At 45.1% G+C, this 23,086-nt stretch overlaps 1 protein-coding gene across 1 annotated transcript in view; it reads right to left on the bottom strand.

Moving 5' to 3' along the window:
• CNTNAP2 (contactin associated protein 2) overlaps window positions 1-23,086 on the bottom strand; it is a gene marked incomplete at its 5' end in the record, with an annotated part of 1,346,219 nt that overhangs the window by 219,285 nt on the left and 1,103,848 nt on the right. Inside the window, one exon of the mRNA XM_056106760.1 lies at window positions 1,276-1,494. Within this exon, the coding sequence (XP_055962735.1) occupies window positions 1,276-1,494 (219 nt within the window). The remainder of the gene's footprint in view (window positions 1-1,275; window positions 1,495-23,086) is intronic.

The following is a 23,086-nucleotide window of genomic DNA, read 5'->3' as shown; positions in this document are numbered from 1 at the left end:
TCTCAGCGGAGGCCAAGAATACTGGTGTGATGTCAGATGACCCTGCGCCTACTTCCTTGGCAGGCTGTGAGAAAGTTCTAGGCTGAGTGTGGCCAGAAGGCAGAACATCTCCAGATAATCACTTGGGACACAGACTGTCCTTCAGTCCAACATACCTGAAAGCCACCCAACGTGAGTGTCTGGTGGCACCAGGTGGTGGTCAGTGTCATGCACATGAGCAGTAATTGGACTCATTTGGTTCGGCTTGGCCTGAGGAAACCACTGAGCTGACCTGCACAAGGATCCCCAGAAGCCAGAACTGGAAGATGGGCCCAAGGTGGCAGCTATAAGGTCCTTCACTCTCACTTTCTTCCCAGTTCACGGAGAGAAATGGCCACTTCCTGAAATAGGGACGCCCTGGAGAACTGAATTTCAAATTTAACTGGCCATGGAAGTAGGTATTGATTGGAAGGAGTGTGAGTCTGGGTTGGAAACTGGCACAAGTAGAGAGAAATATGTGAATGAGACTGGATCTTTGCTTTTGCAGAGAAGTCCTACTTTTATTCTATTTAAATTTCTCTCTACACTTCTTCTTGGTATTGATCTCTTTCCCATGTAGGAAGATACTGCAAAAGAAGCTTTCTATTTAAGCACCAACGTAGAGCCTGGAGCATGCACAGGGAGAGAAGGGTTTCTGTTGATTTTTTTCAGAAAATTTAAAGTTGGAGAACCAATGACTTCTTCCCTCCCTCCCTCCCTCCCTCCCTCCCTTCCTTCCTTCCTTCCTTCCTTCCTTCCTTCCTTCCTTCCTTCCTCACAGTTTCAAGTAATCTAAGTTTGTTTTTTTTTAGGACACATGTGGTGTTGCTCAAGACTGACCCCCGGCTCTGAGCTCTGGGGTCACTCCTGGCACTACTCAGGGAACCAGATGCAGTTCCAGGGATCAAACCCTGGGCTCCTGCATGCAGAGTCTGCTCTTCAGACAATCAGACAATTGAGCCAGCTCGCCAGCCCATCAAAGGGTTTCCCAGAGCTCTAAACTCACACCGAGACTTGTACTGATCTGAAGTGTCAGGGACATCCCGTGACCCTCTGAGTCTGTAGGAGGGCCCCACACTGTGGAGAGTGGGTCATGGAATGAGATTAGTGTCTCCGGAGTCTTTATCTTTGTCCCCCTGCCTCGTGGGAGCCTGCAAGAGGACCAGAGGCTTGTAGACTCCTGTCAGGCTTGTTGCCTTCCTTGGTGAAGTTTAAGAGGGCACAGAGGGAAATCCCTGTCACCCCATCGTAACTCACCCACAAAGAGCTGGCTGTAGAGTTCCAGGCGCGTGTGACCTTCCGTCGGGGCCTTGCGCACCTTCTGGGGCAGTCGGTCCACCTGCAGGCTGGCCTGCTTGACGTTCCTCTCAGCGGTAACCCGGTGCCACTGGTCATCGTTGAGAGGGGAGGGCGCCCTCACCACGATCTCCACAGGCCCATTTCCCACATCGAACGAGAAGGACACTTCTGTGGCAGCTAGAGGAAGAGAAAGTGTAAAAGCCTCATCAGCGCTTCCCTGAAACCAAGCTGTATCAGGACATTTGAGGGGGGAAGTGAAGTAGGGAGAGGAAAGTAATTTGAGCTCAGTCCTTCCTGCATAGTCCAGGACAAAAGTCTAGAAGGCAGAGGATGCCCACTTCTATCCATTATGAGCCACCATAAATTCTTCCCAGACCAGACACCTGGGGGAGGGAGGAAGGGAAGGAGGAAGGAAGGAAGGAAGGAAGGAAGGAAGGGAGGGAGGGAGGGAGGGAGGGAGGGAGGGAGGGAGGGAGGGAAGAAAAAAAGAAAGGTAGGGAGGGAGGAAGGATGGAAGGAATGAAGGAAGGAAGGAGGAAAGGAAGGAAGGATGGAAGGAATGAAGGAAGGAAGGAGGAAAGGAAGGAAGGATGGAAGGAATGAAGGAAGGAGAGAAGGAAGGAGGGAGAGAGAGAGGAAGAAAGAAAGGAAGGAAGGGAGGAGGGAGAGAGGGAGGAAGAAAGGAAGGAAGGAAGGACGAGGAAAGGAAGGGAGGAGGGAGAGAGGGAAGAAGGAAGAAAGGAGGGAGAGAGGGAAGAAGGAAGAAAGGAAGGAAGGAGAAGGGAAGAAAGGAAGGAAGGAGGAAAGGAAGGAAGGAATGAAGGAAGGAAGGAAGTGAGGAAGGAGGGAGGGAGGAAGGAAAGATGGAAGAAAGGAAGGGGAGGAAAGAAATGAAGGAAGGAAGGGAGGGAGGAGGAAGGATGGAAAGAAGAAAGGAAGGAGGGAAGGAAGGGAGGAAGGGAGGGAGGAAGGAAGGATGAGGGAAGGAAGGATGAGGGAAGGAAGGATGAGGGAAGGAAGGAAGGAGGAAAAAGGAAGGAAGGAGGGATGGAAGTCAGGCAGACAACAGGCAGGCAGGCAGGAAGGATGGAAAGGAGGGAGAGAGGGAGATAGGGAGGGAGATAGGGAGGGAAGAAGGAAAGAATGGAGGAAGGGAGGGAGGGAGGAAGGAAGGAAGGAAGGAAGGAAGGGAGGGAGGAAGAGGGAGGGAGGAAGTGAGGGAGGGAGGGATGAAGGAAGAAAGGAAGTTATTGGTCTTCCAAAGACTACGCTCATGGGGAGTGTCTCGGATTAGCCAGGAGTGGGGTGAGCACCTGGGCCAGGCTGTTAGATTTCTGTCTGACTCCCTCACTACTCAGCTACCTGACACTCGTGGGTTAGGGCCTTAAATCCGGGGCCAAAAGTTGGGGTCACACGGGAAACATTTCGAAACACTCGAGTCCAGCTCTGTACACAAATATTTAGACTCTGTAGGTCTGGAGTAAGCCTCTATCTTTTGAAAAAGCTCCCTGCAAAGGTGCCATAAAGCTGAAGTTAGAGCAATTGACTAAATTTGGTTTTCTAAATCAAGTCACTCTCACCCCTTGAGCACTAGGGAGCAATGGGTCTCCTGGACATTGGAGGTGACTGGCATCTCAGGGGGACCCAGATGACTGCTCACGCTCAAAAATCCCACCCAGTAGCCCCTTCCCGCAGTGCCTGCTGCCCACCTTGGTTTTGTGCCAGCTGTTCACCTCATCCTTCTCATGAGACCTCTCAATGACCATTAGCCATTTTGTTCTGATTTTGGGGTTAGACCTGGCAGTTCTCAGGGCTTAATCCCGGCGCCCAGCTCAGGGATCACTTCTGGAAGGACTCCAGGGAACTTATGTGACAGCGGATCTAGAACCAAGGCCGGCTGCATGCAAAGCAACCTCCTCATCCGCTGTACTCTCTCTCTCTCCAGAAAAATCATTATTTCCCCCCCCCCCTCGTAAATCTATTCCAAATCAATCTCCTGTGACAAATCACCTTACAATAATGAGAAGAAACAAATAAGGGTGCTTTGGAAACTTGGGTTGTGGTGACATTCTCACTTCCTGTTTCAGAGTTCAGTTCCTGCTTTACACGTTTTTAGAGTCCTAGATGCCTCGTGTTGGGCAGCAGAGGTGTGTCATGGCCCTCACAACTCCCAAGGCCTCCTAGAGTTCCTCCCCTCCTTACATGTGGCGTCACTGTGGGGTTCCTAACTTTGCTCATAGACTGTCAGCTCCTCTCACCATCACCTAGCCTCCAGCCTCGTCTCTGGCAATTTAATGACTTATCTATCATTTTCCCAGATGAATGGAGAAACCATTTTACCAGAAACGGTACCATTTTGCGATGATGTCATAGTAATGGGCTGGAGTGATAGCACAGTGGTAGGGCGTTTGTTTGCCTTGCAGGCAGCCAACATGGCCGACCTGAGTTCGATTCCTCCGCCCCTCTCGGAGAGCCTGGCAAGCTACCGAGAGTATCTCGCCCAGACAGCAAAGCCTGGCAAGTTACCCATGATGTATTCAATATGCCAAACACAGTAACAAGTCTCACAATGTTACTGGGCCCGCTCGAGCAAAATCGATGAACAATGGGAGGACAGTGACAATGACAGTCATAGTAATCAAACTTCTTGAAAAATTCTCATTGGGGTAGAATCTTTTAGGTCCTAAGCCCACTCCCGTCTCTGGGTCAGACCCTTCTGGAAGCTGCATTAATTTTATGGCACCTCCAGAGCTCACTGTCACCCACAGAACTGCAGGAGGAGGCCCTGATCTTGGCTGTCATTGGCAAGGGAGGATCCATTCGAATCTCCTGGTGAGTGTGTGGCTGGCAACCTCCCTGAGCTGGGTATGGAAACGGGTCCAAATGCTGGAGATCATCAAGTGACCCATGGCCTGGACGGGCTTCCCCTGAATGTGTGCGCTTGTCTACACGGAGAAGCAGCCTTTGTGTTAAGACTTAAATTTGTCCTGGACTAACAGAATCTATTTAAGCAGATATGTTAAAAATATAAGTTGTCAGAGTTGCAGGAGAACCAGGGATCCTGAGAGGAGTAGGGAAGGTGGTTTGGGTTCAGAGGCATCAGCAGTCATTAGGGAAATGAAATTCATGCATAGAAGTTCCAAGGCAAGGGTCTGACTATAAGCTGGGGGGGACAATGAGGCTTTAATTTCCTCTCTTCCATGTCCTGCTAGATGCATTCTTGTCCACATCCTAAAGTTATCACCATTCTTAGGAAATGTGCACACCAGCAGTTAACTAAGAAATGCCATGGTTCTTTATCATTTTTTTTCATTTTTTTAAAGAAAATTTTTATTAGTGAAACACCATAAGGTACAGTTGTAGACTTACAAATTTTTGTGCTTGGGTTTCAGTTATACAATGATTGAGTACCCATCCCTCCACCAGTGCCCATTCTCCACCATCACTGATCCCAGTATCCCTCCTACCCCCCAACTCCCCCCCTCCCCCCCCCCCCCCCCGCCATCCCACCCTGCCTCTGTGGCAGGGCATTCCCTTTTGTTCTCTCTCTCCTTTTGGGTGCTGTGGTTTGCAAAAGAGGCATTGAATGGCATTTTAAAACTGTTTTTTTTTGTTTTGTTTCTTTTGGAGGGGGTTGGTTCATCTGACCATGCTCAACGGCTACTCCTGGCTCTGTGCTCAGCAGTGACCCCTGACTCTGCTGAGGGAGACCAAATACCATGCTGGGGATGGAACCGGGTGGATTGCCTGCAAAACAAGTGCCTTTCCTGCTTCCTGCTGAACTACCTCTTCTCTCCTAGTTATGCTTTTCACCTCTGCCAATCATCTGGGGGTCCCCGATTGCAGCCTCTGAATGGGGTCCTCTGTACACCAACACCTCACTCTCAGCAGGAGAGGGTCTCCAATGGGGACCGCAGCCCAGGGGTCTCTGTCAGCCTTCTCCTAGGGCTTCCCTTGGGCTCTTCCAAGGAGGCCCCCCTAAGGTGGGCACATGCCCTCTCCCGGGGTGCCTGCCAGGGTCTCATTCAGCTCCATCCTCCTGACAGTGCTCAGTGATGCCTCTGAGAAGCGTCTTTCCACCCCAGCAAGAGTGAGCTCTGAGCTTCTGAAGTTCAGTTTGCTGCTGACTGCTCTCGGTCTTCTGGGTGAGAGGAACTGACATTTTAAAAGAGATAATTACTGAGAGCGCCAGTGAGCAAATCAAAGGGAGGCAGCATGTGAGGGACATGGAATCACGGCGCCGTTATTTAGGCAGCTCCACGCGGAGATGGAGGCATGGTCCCAGCTCTGCCAAGAAGGGGCACGTGCGACAGAGGCTCTGATTTCCAGCAGTGCCGCTGGGCACCTAGATGTGACCGACATGACTCGTGGGAAGACACAGTGGGAAACCCTGTGCTTGCCACTCGTGTCAAGGACTGGAGTGTGAGTGACTTGCAGACGCCCCAGGTGGCTGCCCTGGGCTCAGAGATGCTGGAGAAGGCAGGAGATGCCTGAGCCAAGATGGGATTTCCCAGCCTGGCATGTGGCCGGGGTGGGGTGGGGGGTTGGTTGGGGGGGAGGTCGGGGCATCATGTCCACATGGAATTCCTTGTCTCTAAGTGCCCTGGGGTCAGCTTCAGGCTGCATCAGACATTCTCCATGTTGAGTTCACGTCCCAGTGAGCGATCTTGAATTTGGGAAATCCCATTAAAAAATCTGGGTGTCTTTAATTTTGTTTATTTTAAATTAAAAAATTTTTAATTAAAAAATTTTAATTCCCACAGAGGCAGGGTGGGATGGGGGGGGGATGGGGGTGGGAGGGATATTATCCATGGTGGTGGAAAATGGGCACTGGTAGAGGGATGGGTATTTTATCATTGTATAATCGAAACCCAAGCACAAAAATTTGTAAGTCTACAACTGTACCTCATGGTGTTTCACTAATAATAATAAAATTTTTTTTAATTGAGTCACTGTGAGATACACAGTTACAAAGCTGTCCGTGATCAGGTTTCAGTCATACAATGATCCAACACCCGTCCCTCCACCAGTATCCTTTTTCCCACCATCAATGACCCCAGTTTCCCTCCCGCCAACCCCCTCCCCCACTGTGGCTCTAAGGCAGGCACTTTCCTTCACTCCCTATTTTTAATTTTTTAAAAAAAATTTATAAATTACTTCAAAATATTTGATTACGTTTAATATTCAAACACCAATCCCACCACCATTATACCTTCCTGCCACCATATTTCGAGTGTTTTCATTCCGAACCCCAATCCCTGCCCCAAAGCAGAACCAAAATAATATATTTTGTATTGTTTTTTATGGGGCTGGAGTAATAGCACAGCAGGTAGGGGGTTTGCCTTGCACACCGCCAACATGGCTGACCCGAGTTCGATTCCTCCGCCCCTCTCAGAGGGCCCAGCAAGCTACCGAGAGTATCTCACCCGCACGGCAAAGCCTGGCAAGCTACCCATGGCATATTCGATATGACAAACACAGTAACAAGTCTCACGATGTTACTGGGCCTGCTCGAGCAAATCAATGAACAACGGGAGGACAGTGACAGTGAGACAGTGTTTATTATGAAAAACTGCTGAGGATGTTACGAAAAAGTATCCTTAGAGGAAAGAATGTGAGGATTGTTGTATTTCACTCAGGGGACATTAAACCCTTCTATGAGAGATCACTAATACGTTGCTAAAGGTTGAGACTTGTGTGTTTTTTATATATACATCCACACCGTCACTGTCCTCCCATATCTGTAAAAAATTGTATATTTCCCTCAAAGATCGGTTGCCTCCTACTTTTTTTGTGGGAGGGCCACATCCTGCACAGGGGTTACTCCTGGCTCTGCACTCAGGAATTACTCCTGGCGGTGCTCAGGGAACCATATGGGATGCTGGGAATCGAACCCAGGTTGGCCGTGTGCAAGGCAAATGCCCTACCTGTTGTGCTATCGCTCCAGCCCCAATTGCCTTCTACTTTGAACCCTGTCAAATATGGAACAGTAATCCTGAAGTATTCTCTCTTTTCTTTTCTTTTCTTTTCTTTTCTTTTCTTTTCTTTTCTTTTCTTTTCCTTTCTTCTTTCTTTCTTTCTTTCTTTCTTTCTTTCTTTCTTTCTTTCTTTCTTTCTTTCCTTCCTTCTTTTTTTTTTATTTGTTTTATTCTTTATTTCTTAAAGGGGAAGCTAGCAGCAGCAGCGTTTGCTCCGAGGAAAGACACGGGCATGATTTTTCTGCTCAGCAAATAAACCTACCCTTCGTTCTGGAAGAAGCCACCACATGGTGTCCAGGATGCTCGCTGGGCACGCTTCCTTCCAGAGATCTTGACAAAACTCTCCATGAGCCTCAGTCAGAAGACAAGCAGGAATGAGGGAAAACTTACAGAAATCCTTGCACCAACTCTGAACCATTCTGCTTTCCTGGGGGAGGCCCCACAGTGGACCCAGAACCTAAGCGTCTCTGCACAACCTGGTTGAAGGTCAGGATGGCATTTCCTGAAGCCCCAAAGGAAGGTTCTAATTCCGTGGATGTCAGGCAGGGCAGCCCCACGCTGCTTGCCAGTAATCAATCCAAGACAGAAAAAGTTGGTGTGTGTGTGTGTGTTCCTGGCCAGTATAACATAGTGAAATCTCATGGTGTCCCCTTAGGACAGTTTTCTGGACTGGGATGATAAGAGACGGGCTCTTCCTCTGTCCTTGATCTCATATCAGGGCTTTGTGGTTGCGGTTAAGCTGGAGGCAGGCATCGGATACATCAGCGGGAGAGGGAAGACAGAGGGATAATCCTGAGGCTTTGGTGACAGCCAGAGTTCACCCAGGAACCATCCCCTGAGGCGCCACAATATTTCTGCGTGGAATGTCCGCTGCCGCATTAGCTGCGTTGACTGCCGCTGAAAACCTATCAGCGGATCCAGAGGGTTTGGATTCAGTAGATCAGGAGTTCTTGTCTGGGCCTTTGCATCCTGGGGGGCTTTTTCAAAATAATGTCTGAAATGAGGACTACATCTATCATTTCCAGGAGTTTCTGTGTCTAAAACGAGTTTGGCAACATGGAACTAGAACATCTCTAAAGTGTTTTCCAGGGGCAACCGTCTATGCTCTGATTTGCATGAGGTCCCAAGAGAAACTCTGAAATGGAATACAGCTCGTCTTAAAGGCAGTGTTAGACATTACGTCACTACAGAAAGAAGAGAGGTGTGTGAAAAGAGCAATACACAAGGGGTGATGGTATCAGATGGGTGCAAATGGGAGAAGTTATCTTTGAATTCACCCGCATTGGGACTGCATCAGCCTGACTTAAACAATTCATGGGACAACTCATGGATGGTTCTTGATGCCCTCCAAGGACCCCCTTCAAGTGTATTTCCAGCAGGGGGCACTATTCACTCTCATTCAACTCGATGCTTTTCTCAACCCTCTCTAGGCTTAATGCATTGATGGGCAAATCTAGCAACTTAGCAGAATCATAGACCTTTTGGATCTGAGTTCTCCCAACAGGAAGGGTTTAGAAACTACACTCAAAGTGTTCATGGAAATAGAAAAAACAATTGATTCAGTGTAGATGAGGGGGAAAAAAAAAAACAAGGAAAGGGACACGAATGAGCCTATTGAGAAGACAAACTAATATTGTTGCCGTTTTGGTAATAATTTGTTTCTTCTATTTCAAAGCACAGTTCAAAGATGGAAGCTTCCCAAGGCCTCTTCTGTTTCACTTCTCATTTGACCCCGGCCACCCAGCCAGTAATTGTTAGAGGAGAGATTTTAGCCTTACTCGACAGTGGAACATCCTATGAATATATTTACTTTTTTTTTCTTTCTCTTTTTGATAAAAGAAGGTCCAAGTTGTACATCAGGGGACAAAAGAATTCAAAAAGAGCATCACGGGAAGAGGTGAAAGATGAGGTCAGAGTCAGAAAGGTGGGGGAAAGGAGGGTGGGAATAATAGTAGAGACCCATGTTCAGGACCCCACTCAGGCCAAAGGCTCTACTGCAAGAAAACCTCACTCCAGACATGCTCAGGGACATGACAGCAATGAATGCCTCCCTTCTTCAGCACCCAGGGCTTGTTCTCCACTGGATTTTTCCATAGGAAGCTGCTGATGTGCCTGTAATCTTGAAGTCACTATCATTCCCAAAGCCTTCTCTTCTCTTCACATCTCATTTCTCTGTCCCCTTTTGTTGCCGATCACCTTTAGACAGCTGCTTGTCCTCTCTGCCCCTGACACTGCCCCTCTGTGTCCCACTAAGCAACCAGGATGGCTGTCCCCTTCACCACACAGAGAGAGTCCCCCATGTCACAGGGTCCCACTGACCCTTCCCTCTCCCCAGACAATTCTGAGGCTGTTCCTTTACACCTGTGATGCCTCTTTCAGCATTCTGGATGGAATAGCAAACCCCTCTCTCATCTGCCTCTACTCCTTGGCACAGTCTGTGGCAACGCCTGGTGTGGAAGGTACACTTCCGAACCCCCCAAAGTAGGCATGTTTTCTGCTTGGTTCACTTTCGTCCCCCTCAGCACCTAGGACAAGGGGTGTCACAGAGTCTGTCCTCAACCATGTATGTATGAGCAAATCAATGAACGAAAAAATGAGCATTACCATGGCTACTAAAGCCATGTAGTGACAGTACAAAAATTTGGGGAAAACAAAGAAATCCACACATGTTTTTCTCAGGCAAACCACAATTTAGCACCATGCCTTCTTCTTGCAACCAGCGAAGGAAGCTTGGTGTCTGACAAGCTGATGCCCAGAGAGAAGCAAGACTAGAACTTCTGCCCCTCTGCCTATATTGCCTGTATGCTAGAGCTCTGAAACAACCCATTTCTCTCTGATGATCACCTCAGTTTGCAAAGACAGGCTTTTTGACGGTGGAACATGCACATTCACGTCCCCAGACTCCCTGATGTTGGACATATTTGAAAATGAACACTGGCAAGGGAAATTTATTAGAAGTCTTTTGGAAATTCTTCAAGGAAGTGCTGGGAGCTTAAGAGTCAGTGTTAGGAATTCAGGTGAACACCTCTGGTATCTTGTGGGTGAGAAATATTTCTCTGTCTGTATTTTGGCTTCTAAGCATTTTATGATGGCCAAAAAAAAAAAATAGCATCCCACACAAAGCCATCCATGGAGGAAAGGAAGCAAAAGGAAGTTCAGGGGGCCTAGGAAAGCCCAGGGCCATGTTGAAAATGTAAAGCCTTGCACATTTCACTTTCTTGCAAGCATTTAAGCATCTCATAGAACAACTTCCAGAATCTTAATGGGTTGATTAGATTTAAGAGGGGAAATGACACAGATGATTCCAAAATGATGTGTCATTGCTAGGGGAAAAGGCAGTTCAGATAGAGAAGGGAGCACCAAACAAAGGGTGTTGGGAAGATCCTCCCAGAATGGGAGAAGAATGCTGAAAGTAGACTATAGACCAAACATGATTTACACTCAATGCCTCTTTTGCAAACCACAACACCCAAAAGGAGAGAGAGAACAGAGGGGAATGTCCTGCCACAGAGGCAAGGTGGGATGGGGGGGGATGGGGGTGGGAGGGATACTGGGATCCATGGTGGTGGAAAATGGGCACTGGTGGAGGAATGGGTATTTGATCATTGTATAATTGAAACCCAAGCACAAAAATTTGTAAATCTACAACTGTACATCATGGTGTCTCACTAATAAAAATTAAAACAACAACAACAAAAAAGATGTGTCACTTGAAATAGCACTTGTCCTGGGTTGGGGCATGCAAGAAGGTTTTACTCACCCAGTGTCTGGGAGCAAAGCTGAGCTGAGAGGACACAGGTGGGAAAGAGATGGAAGGGCTTTGGTGACAGTGGGGAGAGGGTGTTTGTGATCAGGAGAAACACAGAGGGGGCTGGAGTGATACCATCTTGGGTAGGGCATTGGCCTTGCACACAGCCAACCTGGGTTCAATCCCCGGCATTCCATATGGTGTTCTGAGCAACGCAAGGGGTGATTTCCTAGTTGCAGAACCAGGAGCAACCCCTGATCATTGCTGGGTGTGGTCCCCAAATAAAACAAAAGAAACCCAGAATCAGCAAGGGAGGTGGAGATGGAGATGGGGAGGAGTGAGACTGAGTAGGGGATGACATCGAAGGAGCTTGTCCCTTGGTATTCTGATTATGCAGTATCTTGAGAAACCCTCAACCTCACAAGAAGCCCTTGCTGAAAAACCAAAAACCAAAAAAAGACCTTTAGTGGAGTATGAGGGGGTGGCATGATGGAGATGGGATTTACAAGGCGGGGTTCAGATGATATCAGAAACAGGTTCTATGAATGGCAAGACACAGGACACTACAGAATTCAAGAAGAATAAATCAAGGGATCTGGGTTGCAAAGCAGGCGTTAGGCCAATGCTAACAGACCCCAAGTGTCAGTCTATAAAGCTGAGAGAGAAGTGGGATAGGGAGCTGGTGAGAGGGGACCTCCTGACAGTGGCAGAGGGGTGTAGACACTCTGGGGGTGAGTGTGGTGCTTGAACATTGAGTGTCTGAGACACGGCGATTAACTGTGTTGTAAATCAGTGACTAAACTGGAAAAAAATCAATAACAACAACTGTGACAACAAAAGCAGGTCACAGATTGGGCACTGAAAAGACTTGAATGGGAGAAAAGGCAATCAGGTGTTATCTGGAAACATCCTGAAGTTTTTTATTTATTTATTTTTTTGGCTTTGGGGACCACCCAGTGTTGCTCAAGTTTTACTCCAAGCACTTGCACTCCGGGATCACTCCTGATATAACTCAGGAACTCATATGGATGCCAGAGATCAAACTCAAGTTGGCTGCATTCCTTACTCCCTGCATTATCTCTTTGACCCCAAACTGAAACTTATAAGGAAAAATTGTACTAGGAAGCTCATTCAGTCGAACTTGGGGGGATGGCTGTACCGAGGGAATGATAGTGACAGTGACCAAGACACAAAGATAGCCCACAGACTGGAAAGATTATTTACCCAGTACCTATCTGATAAAAGGTTAATATCCAAAATATATAAGGCACTAGTAGGAACTTTACAAGAAAAAATATCCAACGCCATCAAAAAATGGGGAGAAGAAATAAACAGAAACTTCCTCAAAGAAGAAATACAAATGGCTAAAAGATGCATGAAAAAATGCTCTACATTGCTAATCATCAGGGAGATGCAAATCAAAACAGTGAGATATCATCTCATACCACAGAGACTGGCACATATCGAAAAGAACAAGAACAACCAGAGCTGGCTTAGATGTGGGGAGAAAGGGACTCTCATTCATTGTTGGTGAGAATGCCGACTGCCCCAGCCTTTCTGGGTATTACTCATAAAGCTAGAAATTGAGTTCCAATAGATTTTATAAGGGCTGGAGCAATAGCACAGCGGTAGGGCGTTTGCCTTGCAACCAGCCAACATGGCCGACTCGAGTTCGATTCCTCCGCCCCTCTCGGAGAGCCCGGCAAGCTACCGAGAGTATCTCACCCGCACAGCAGAGCCTGGCAAGCTACCCGTGACGTATTCGATATGCCAAAGACAGTAACAAGCGTCACAGTGGAGACATTACTGGGCCCGCTCGAGCAAATCGATGAACAACGGGAGGACAGTGATAGTGATAGATTCCATAAGACCCAGCAATACCTCTTTTGGGAATATACCCCAGGGGCTCCAAAACACTGCAGAAATGCCATATGCACTTCTATGTTCATTGCAGCACTATTCACAATAGCCAGAATCTGGAAAAAACTCCAGGTCTGAGAACAGATGATTGGTTAAAGAAATTATGGTATATCTACACAATGGAATGCTACACAGCTGTTAGGAAAAATGAAGTCATGAAATTTTCTTATAAATGGATAGACAGGGAGAGTATCATGCTGAGTGAAATGTGTCAGAAGGAGAGGGACAGACATAGAATGATTGCACTCATTTTTGGCATGTAACAAAACATAATATGAGACTAATACCCAAGTAAAGTGGAAAAAAGGGCAAGGAAGATCGGTCCATGGTTGGAAGTCTGATTTAAGTACTGGGGAAGAAGGCAGTTGGGCTAGAGAAATGACCACTATCACAAAGATAGTTGGAAATGATCACTTTGGCTAAGAACTGCATTCTGAAAATGGGTAAAGGAACAAATATGATAACCTCTCAGTATCTGTATTGTAAACCATAAGGCCCAAAAGGAAAGAGGGAGACAGAAAGACAGGCTGGGTGGGGGTGGAGGGTGGAGGGAGGAAAGCTGGGGACATTGGTGGTAGGAAATGTATATTGGCAAAAGGATGAGTATTGGGACATTGTATAACTAAAACCCGATCATGAACAGCCTTGTAACTGTGTATCTCACAGTGACTCAATTGAAAAAAAAAGTTACAGGAGGAACGTCTATGTCTTTGGAAGGGACATCGCCCTCCAAAGAGCAGGAGAGGCTGCCTGAAGGAAGATGAACTGTCTCCTAGTTTTTATGAGTAGTTTTTTTCAGGTGCCTTTCTCTTTTTGTTTGGCACCAAATTATTTGCAATGAAGCCAAGACTTTGAGTGCCACTGGGAAGGAACTTCACAGCTGATCTCTCCAGAGAGAGAAGTGGCAAGTGTCCTACAAGCTGCGGACATGGAACACAAGGAGAATTTTTTTTTTTTTTTGGCTGCAGATGAAGAGCTCTTTAACCACTGGAGTTGTATCAGGCAATCAGTTGGGAAAAGTGAACCATGACTTTGGGCCAACCAAGATTTTATTTTCTTGGATTTTACATCCCAAGTAACTGTGTCTGGGGCATATTCCTGGCTCTCTGCTCAGGGATCACTCCTGGAGGTACTTGAACTTTACTGTATGCAGTGCCAGGCATCAAACGGGTTGGCTCCATGCAAGGCAAGTGCCTTACCCACTATACCATCTCTCCAACTTCTCAATCAAGATTTTAAATGGGAATGCAAATATATGAGGGAGCAGAAGAAGCATTTTTTATATAATACATTTTCATATGGAGGGAAGACACTGTTAAGTTTCCTAGACCTTGGGATCTTTGCAAATGTAGCATCACAGCTACATTATTTCTAGTGGTTCATCTCCATCTCCGATCATTTAAATGAGTTATTTATCTTCTATTTCAGGGGTGAATATGAGAAACAAGGACTTTTACTTATTTATTTTGATTTTGGGCCACATCCAGCAGTGCTCAGGCTTACTCCTGGCTCTGTACTCAGAAATCACTCCCAGTGGTACCTGGGGGACTGTAAGGGATGCTGGGGATAAAACCTGGGTCAGCTTTGTGAAAGGCAAATACCCTACCTGCTATACTATTGCTACACCCTGCCCCCTTTTCAGGATTGACTTTTGAAACCCAGGATCTTTGAGCAGGGCTCTCCAACCACTGATCCACACAGACTGGTGCTGGTCCACAGGAATAGTAAGGTTGAAGAATGCTGTCTGAGAGTTTCAGGTTGAAACTATCTTAAGCCACATGGCCCAGTATCCAGCACAAGAGGGTTTGCAGATCCCCAAACTGGTAGAAATCCACCTCAAAAACACAAAGGACTTTGCAGTGCCCACCAATCCCCAAACGGCTATAGACGGCCCCTCCCCACACACTTTCTACTAGAAGAAACAGCCCTCCCCGTGGAAGCAGCTCATGTTCAAGAACATTAACGACTCATATATCATTTAACATGATTTCCCCAATTCCCTTACTGGTGATTATAATCGATGATGCCACTGCGCTCTTGATTTTACTACGCAAATAAATCTTGACTCCTTAAAAATTTCACATGTCCAACACACGAGAACTCTGCTTAGAGCCAGTTTGTACGAAGCTGGAACATGTGGATGAAACAATGGGACATGGTTCCTTTCATGACAAGCTCCCTCAAGAGAACAGGCTAGGGCTGAGCTACATGCCAGCTTCTGCTCCATGGGATATGACACAGCACCCCGCAAAGTGATTGAACGGAACTGCTCTGGGAGTCAGATCCTGCTTGAGGGTCTGCTCTCCCAAAGAGAGGTCTGACCTCATCATTAAACCTTGTGTGGTTACTTTTGGGAGAGGAACAAGTTTCCACAAGCAAGAAAGAGCATGTTCCCTTTTCCATCCATGGTTTGGACTGGGTGGAGTGTTGGTCTGAAGCAGTAATAGCAGCTATCATGGTGTGTGGGAATGTCTTTTCAAACTTGGGGAACAGGGGGTTGACTAAATGGGACATTTGGCTAGGGGATGCTGTGTTTCCCAATCCTTAATATCCTGTGTCCTATTCTTTGACATCATGATCTAACGATCATCTCCAGGTGCTGACATGCCCAGGTGAAGGATACCAGATCAACGGCCTTCCCATTTGGAAAAAGTTTTGATGCTCTACGTTCCATCATTTTTATGACATGCTTGTTTTGCTTTGTAAGTATAAAATTAAGGCTTTCCAAACTACATATTTCCACTTGGAGATGCTGATAAAATCTTTGACTTCTGCTGAAAAATAAATCACTGTTGAAGAGTTGTAAGAAATGGAGGTGGAAATGTGATTGTAGAATATTGTTACATGAAACTTGAAGGTTACAAAACTGTATTATCTTATTTTTAAGGAAAGCACAGAAAGTGCATAAAAATATTGGAAATGTGCACTCTGAGTGAGGAGTGAAAATTATAGCTGGTTTCTTGGCATATTCATTTTTGTTTTTCTGGATTTGAAAGTTATCTAATAATAATATTTATCTGACTTAGTTATAATCTGATCATTTCCACTTTCTTTTGAAGGTTGTGATATTTTAAGCAAGTCTATTCTAGAATTTCAAGAAATGTTTAATCAGAGAGATTACTCAAAAGACAAAGGATGAAATTTCATTTAATTAAAGCAAATTAGAGGGAATTTGAAAGAACACTTCTTTCTTTCTTTCTTTCTTTCTTTCTTTCTTTCTTTCTTTCTTTCTTACAAGAGAACATAAAGAGAGAGAGAGTGGTAAATTTTTGAGAATTTGAACAAGAAGTGAATGTTTTTCTATTACTGAAATAGGGGCTGGAGCAATAGTACAATGGGTAGGGCACTTGCCTTTAATATGTCTGACCAATGGTTCCTTGAGCACTGCCAAGATTGATCCCTGAGAACAGAGCCAGGAGTAATCCCTAGGTGTGTCCCGGCACACAGTGCAGAATAACTGAAATACAAAGGCATGCATTTTTGAAAAGTAAAATCTTCACAGGTCTATTATTGTGCATGTTTGGATGTTAAAAGAATGTATATAGGACTCCGAATGCAGGGTGAACATAATTCAGTGTTATAATTACAGTGACAGATAGATACTGTTTCTATTATTCATTGGCTCTAGTTACACTCTCCCAGAAAGACTGAAGAATAATAAGTATCAACCACCCTTCCCCAGAAGTCATTAGGCATTCTTATCAGAGGTGAGATGCAGAAAACGAAATTTCATCATTTTAAAATGATCTGCGAAGGGAAGTAAAGTGTCTAATTTTCTACAAGACCTCAGATCCCACTATCACTTTCTTTTGTCAAACTCCTAATTAAGAATGTGGTCAAAATACAAAATACATTGTTTCGGTTGTGTTTTGCAACAGGGATTTGGGTTTGGGATGGAAACATTCCAAATTTGGTGGTGGGAAGGTATAATGGTGGTGGATTTGGTGTTTGAATATTGAATGTAATCAAATATGGTGAACTAACTTATAAAATTAAAAAATAAAAAAAAGTAATGTGGAGTTCATGCCCAATTCAATCAGCTTAATCAATGGCTGAATAAATAACAGTGTTCCTACATTATGAAAAAAAAAATAAAAATGGATGTGGTCAAATCCCTGTCAAGAAGCATGTTAAGGACCTGGCTATTCGTTTCCATGATCTTCCTTCTCAACCTGCATCCACAATACAGTTTATTTTCTCTAAAACTGTCTTCAATGCCCCCATCAGACTGTCCTCCTAAAACACAAACCATCAGCTGCGCCATCTACCAGGGACAAAGCATCCACCTTTTTGTTGCCACTGTGCCACCTCTATGTTGACAGAGACTGCTAGCTTTTCAAGCAAAGGCTACTTGCTCCTCTCCAGAGTTACCTTAAAACATCCCCATTCCCCTCATCAGGCACCAACGGTGGAATTATGTGATGAGTTGCCTGGTGAGCAGGACTCTGTGTCACTTCTGGGATAGGATGGTCAAAATCATGTTTCTCTACCTTCTCCTCTCTTGGTTGAGCGACACTGAAAAACTCCAAAGCTCTAGGACCACACAACCAAAGGAGGTTAAATCTTTTAAGTGTAAAGAAGGATATCTTGGCCCGAAACTTGTATTTCAGGTTGTTGTGTAAGTTGTTGGAATGAGGGGATTTTATTTGTTATAGCAGCTTATCTGATTTGTAAATAAAAATAGAATGTACTTCTTTTTTTTTTCTTTTTTTTTCTTTTTTGGGTCACACCCGGTGGTGCACAGGGGTTACTCCTGGTTCTGTACTCAGGAATTACTCCTGGAGCTGATTGGGGGGGTGGGGGGCATATGAAATGCTGGGAATTGAACCTGGGTTGGCTCTATGCAAGGCAAACGCCCTACTCGATGTACTATCACTCCAGCCCCTAGAATGTATTCCTAAATCTCATATGACCTTACCTTGTTCTTGGATTCAGTGACAAGATCAAAAATTTCAAAAGTATCTAATTTTTATTGTACTTTAGGTAACATGGATGCAAGAATGTGAACCTTCATAGTTTTGATGTACTGCACTTTCACCACCAGCAAAGTGCCCAAGATCTGCCAAAGTTCTCTTTTTGTAAAAAACAATTTAACCAGCACTTATTATCTATCATATTATTGGACTTTTGAAGAGAAGAATTTTGTTTTAAAGGTTTTATCCTATTTTCATATCCTGCTCTGTATCAGAACATTCCAATCACCCATCTCTCTACCTATTGGGCCTACCTACCCATCTGTTAGAATTAGTGGAATTCAACTGATTCTAGTAACAAAAACATCACGTTTATAATGATGAATAATGCTCTTTTATTTATTTATTTATTTTGGCCGAAATAAATTATTATTATTATTTATTTATTTATATATTTTTTTAGTGAGACATCATGAGGTACAGTTGTAGACTTACAAATTTTTGTGCTTGGGTTTCAATTATACAATGATCAAATGCCCATCCCTTCACCAGTGCCCATTTCCCACCACCACGGATCCCAGTATCCCTCCCACTCCCCATCCCCCCCATCCCACCCTGCCTCTGTGGCAGGGCATTCCCTTTTGTTCTCTCTCTCTTATTGGGTGTTGTGGTTTGCAAAAGAGGCAATGGGTGACAATCATGTTTGGTCTATAGTCTACTTTCAGCACACTTCTCCCATCCTGGGAGGATCCTCCCAACACCTTTATTTGGTGTTCCCTTCTCTATCTGAGCTCCCTTTTCCCCTAAGAATAATGCTCTTTTAGAGCAAAGAGGAGGACCAAGGAGTCATTTAAACTGGTACACTCCTGTGAAATCTGTGCCACCTCCTTTACAAATTTCAACCAAATTTGAGGCCCTAATGGAAGAAGAGGCAGAATTATACCAAACTCAACATGAGAAGCACAAACAAAAATGTACCCTGTGTGGAGAAGTTTGTCAAGCACAAGTCAGACATCGAGAAATATGAGAAGTAATTCCCTTTGTTTTTCAACACTTTGATTCTTCAAATATGACTTCCCAGACTCAGAACACTGAACTCAGAGGTGCAGTTCTGTTTTTCAGCCACAGCTCAACAACAAACAAGACACAGAGCTCCTCATGGCCAGCCATCAAATATGAAATAGTAACATAAATACTCTGCTCAGATAATCCTAGAACACAATGCCCTTTACACATCAGGAAACACCTGAACTAAGATAGTGATAAGGAGTCTTATTTCCTTAAAAGAGTTTAAAGGCCCGTGTTTCACCAAAGATCTTAGCTTTACATTAGCTTCCAGGTAAGCCTTTGTGTTTCTCCTGGTAATCTTAAAGTTACCATCTGGATTGTCATTCACTGTCACTGTCACTGTCCTCCCCTTGTTCATCGATTTGCTCAAGCAGGCCCAGTAACATTGTGAGACTTGTTACTGTGTTTGGCATATCGAATACATCACGGGTAGCTTGCCAGGCTTTGCCGTGTACAGGCGAGATACTCTCTGTAGCTTGCCAGGCTCTCTGAGAGGGGAGGAGGAATCAAACTCGGGTCGGCCGTGTTGGCTGCATGCAAGGCAAATATGCTACCCGCTGTGCTATCTCTCCTAAAAATTATTTTGTGTTTTGATCAAATATATCTTAAAAAAGATAGATCCTTGAGTTCTTCACGTCTTATAAGGTTTAGAGTTGACATCCAATGGCCAATCCTCCATCAGATAACTGTGTACTTAGTGTTTTCTTTATCCTTTTGAGATTTCTTGGTTTTTGAGCTATTTTGGGCAATCATTCACTATATTTAAGTGAGATTCTGCTTCTGACTTATGGTGTCTTCTTATCCTGAAGTTGTTTTGAATTAATTGATCCCAAGTGTCATCCTTCGTTGAATCAACTCACCAGCGCTAGTAACACATGCACCAACATTTGCTTCTTGAAGCATTTGTTTTATGAAAACATGGAGCCTGCAGAGATAGCACTGGCTTCTGGAATGGCAGACGGAAGGCAGACCTTATTATCACTTCTCATATATGTTTCCATTGCTTCTTGCTAAGCCAAGCGTTCATTATTGAGAAGCTGTAACACCTTCCTTCTTCCACTTCTGCCTCAGATCTGAGCCCATGAATCCCAGCTTCTTTAATCCCTCCTCCTCCTACAAAGTCTGTTTCATTCCAACGGGGAATAGGCAGATTGATTCTAGTCTTCGGTCTGCCTGGCATTTCACATGTCATCTTTTGGAGGAAATGATCTTGTGGTCTACCACATATAATAAATAATTCAGAAAACATTAGAATCAGAGAAAACGATATAGAAGAAAAATGGCACCAGAAAAAATAGACAAGACACCTTCTTGTTTTTCTTTGGTAACAAAATGCAATATAAACTCTAATCAGGAAAATGCTATGTGAGAAGGCTCTTTAATGAGGATGCCTGCTTCTCTCCAGGCAATGCACTGAATTAATTGCCTTGTCGAATTTTGATGTTTTTAGGAAATGCAAAGGCTTCTGCCTTGTTTTTGTTTCACATTTTAAATCTAGATGTAGTAAAAACACAAATTCACCCACTTTTGTGAGCAAGATTCCAATGGGGGTTGGAGGGAGCAATCCCAGAAGATGTGGGTGTATCCAGGGGAATAGCAGTAAAAGAAGTTGGCTAAAGCACAAATACACAGTAGCAAAAATCAGGGCCCAAGCTGGCATGTCATAGAAAAAACACATAAAACTTAAATTAGAACCTTAAATCTCTTACTAATCTGAAGTACAGAACTTTGTTTTGTACAGAGAAACCATTAGGATCTGTAAGAAAAGTTGTGATAGGATCAGAGTTCTAGAAATCTGTTCTTTCTGAAGAGAGTAATTGCCAGAAGAAGAAAGAGAATGTGTCAGGCAAACAAATTATAAGGTTGTTTCAATCAAGAATCAAGGGTTCTAGGGCTCACATGAGGGAGCACGTGGAAAGCCCTGAGTTTTATTGTAGCACTACATGTCCCCTGAGTATCACCAGGTATGGTCCTGGTGGTCTCCTAGTACTGCCAAGTAAAGTCATTATTAGAAGAATAGAGAGATGCTAAGAAAGCTTCATTATATATGGATTTTTACTGGTGACTTCTTGGATTCAGTGTTTTCTTTGAGATTGCTCTAGTGTGATGATATACCATCAAGAATATCAGAAGAGCCTCTCACTGTACTAAAAACCAAACCAACTAAACCAGTATTCCTAAGATCAGAGGAGTTCATGTGCCTTCTTATAGTATGGCTGAAGACCTAGCCCAGTATTTCATGAAGAGAAACAGTCTCTCAAGTGTAGATAATCTGATGAAACATTAAATATGTGACTGAACTTTCTAACCTGGATAATGAAGAAGATGGTGATAAGATTAGGTGTGATTTTGGGTTCTTCTGCCCCCGTGCCTGACTGTCCTCGCTCACCGGGACCCCTTGGAGGGGAGCGGGTTGAGCTTTCCTCCCCACCCCGACCAGGGCTCCGGCAGCCAAAGACCTCCAGGACCAGCCACTACCATGCTGAGACCACTCTCCGCACACATGAAGGTACTGGCAGAGGGACAAAGTCACGCGGGTTCCGGGGCCAAGATCTCCAAGCTTACCCGGATTTGGGCCGAGCATCCTCCACCCAGATCCTCCAAATTCCAGTAGGCGGGGGTCACACCCACCACCTGGCCCCCTGGCGCCGTATAATCCCATCAGCAGCCAAGACTCAGAGACTATAAAAACCAGATCTCTGAACCGCGCGGCTGCATTCACGGCCGCGCGACATTTTATTATGACATCTTATTATCTCATTCCTACTTTGGACAAACTGGCAGGCTACCGAATGTAGCCTGCCCACACGGCAGAGTCTGGCAAACTCCCTGTGGTGTACCCAATATGCCAAATACCAGTAACAATGATGGGTCTCATTCTCCTAAAGAGCCTTGAATATAATCTCAGGGCTAGGATGAAGGAGACGTTACTGGGGCCTGCTCGAGGCAATCAACGAATAACAGGATGATTTGTGATTGATTTGTGATGGACTTCTGTTGGGATCTTTGAGCTTGAGATATCAGAGGACAATTCTGATGAATCCTTCATTAGTCACTAGGGAACGGTGATTTTAGCTGCTTTCCAGATTACCGTGGTTTAAGATAAAAGTCTGCTGGAATAATTTAAATTAGATGCTATTTGTGCTAGTATGTTCCTGTTCTTCCCATAATCTTATGTGAGTTAGAGCCAGGACCAGGTCAGATGGTGCCTAATTGTTACTGAGGATGTAGGGATAACTACACCTGATGTAGGTCCACTGTAGGCACACTGAATTGATAATTCTGGAGAGTTGTCTGTGGGGGTTGGAGGACAGAGAAGGGCTTAGGGACCACTTAGCTTCACCTTACTTTACAAGAAGACAAAGTCTTGGGATGCTTGACACCTGGCCTTGCATCAGTCAGTGAGGATCCTGGTCTTTATCTCTTGTGTGGAAAAATCAAGGACTTAATGATCATTTTTTGTCATTGCAGCGTTCAAGATTTTCTCACGGCAGGAATTTTACTTTTTTCATTATTTACACTGAAGTTACATACAGCACAGTATGAAAATCATAAGTGAAGAGTCAATTACATTTTTTTTACAAGGGTCACCATTCCTTGGACCAAGGTGAGATTGTTTCTACCAGCAGCTTCCTAGGTGTGCCTTCCTGTCAGCCCTCACTTCTCTTCTGACTCTTGTCTCTGCAGATGACTCAGGACCATTCTGGATTCACAAATAAGAGAAATTGTGTTGTTCATGCGGTGTAACCCAGTCATGAGGTCTTGAGGACCCCCTGGCCTGGACGTCATCTGATGACAGAGTAAAGTGGTCTCAGCAGGGGGCATCTGTATCTTTGGGTGTAATCAGCAACTTCTGCTCTTGAGAGCTCAGAGTCCAGGGCCTGAGTCAGGGGCACAGAGCTGTTACCAAGAAGGTAACTTTATTTCAGAAGGAAAGATCTCTGCCTCTGAAGGGCAGTGCAAGCATCTAAAGCTCATGGTCAGTCCACAGGGGCGGGGAAAGGAGATTCTTTGGGGGCAGGGGTAAATTGCACCCCTGGGTAGCTGTGTGGCAAAGCAGGTCAGGAGAGCAGTGGTCCTCTCGGGATCTGGGGTGTGGGTGAGAGGAAGGGAGGTCACATGCTTTATGGAGAGGAGTAACT

The sequence above is a fragment of the Sorex fumeus genome, unplaced genomic scaffold (assembly GCF_029834395.1).
Source record: "Sorex fumeus unplaced genomic scaffold, SorFum_2.1 ptg000143l, whole genome shotgun sequence".
Lineage (NCBI taxonomy): Eukaryota > Metazoa > Chordata > Mammalia > Eulipotyphla > Soricidae > Sorex > Sorex fumeus.
The sequence above is the reverse complement of the archived record's forward strand: the minus strand, read 5'-3'. Positions and strand labels throughout refer to the sequence as shown.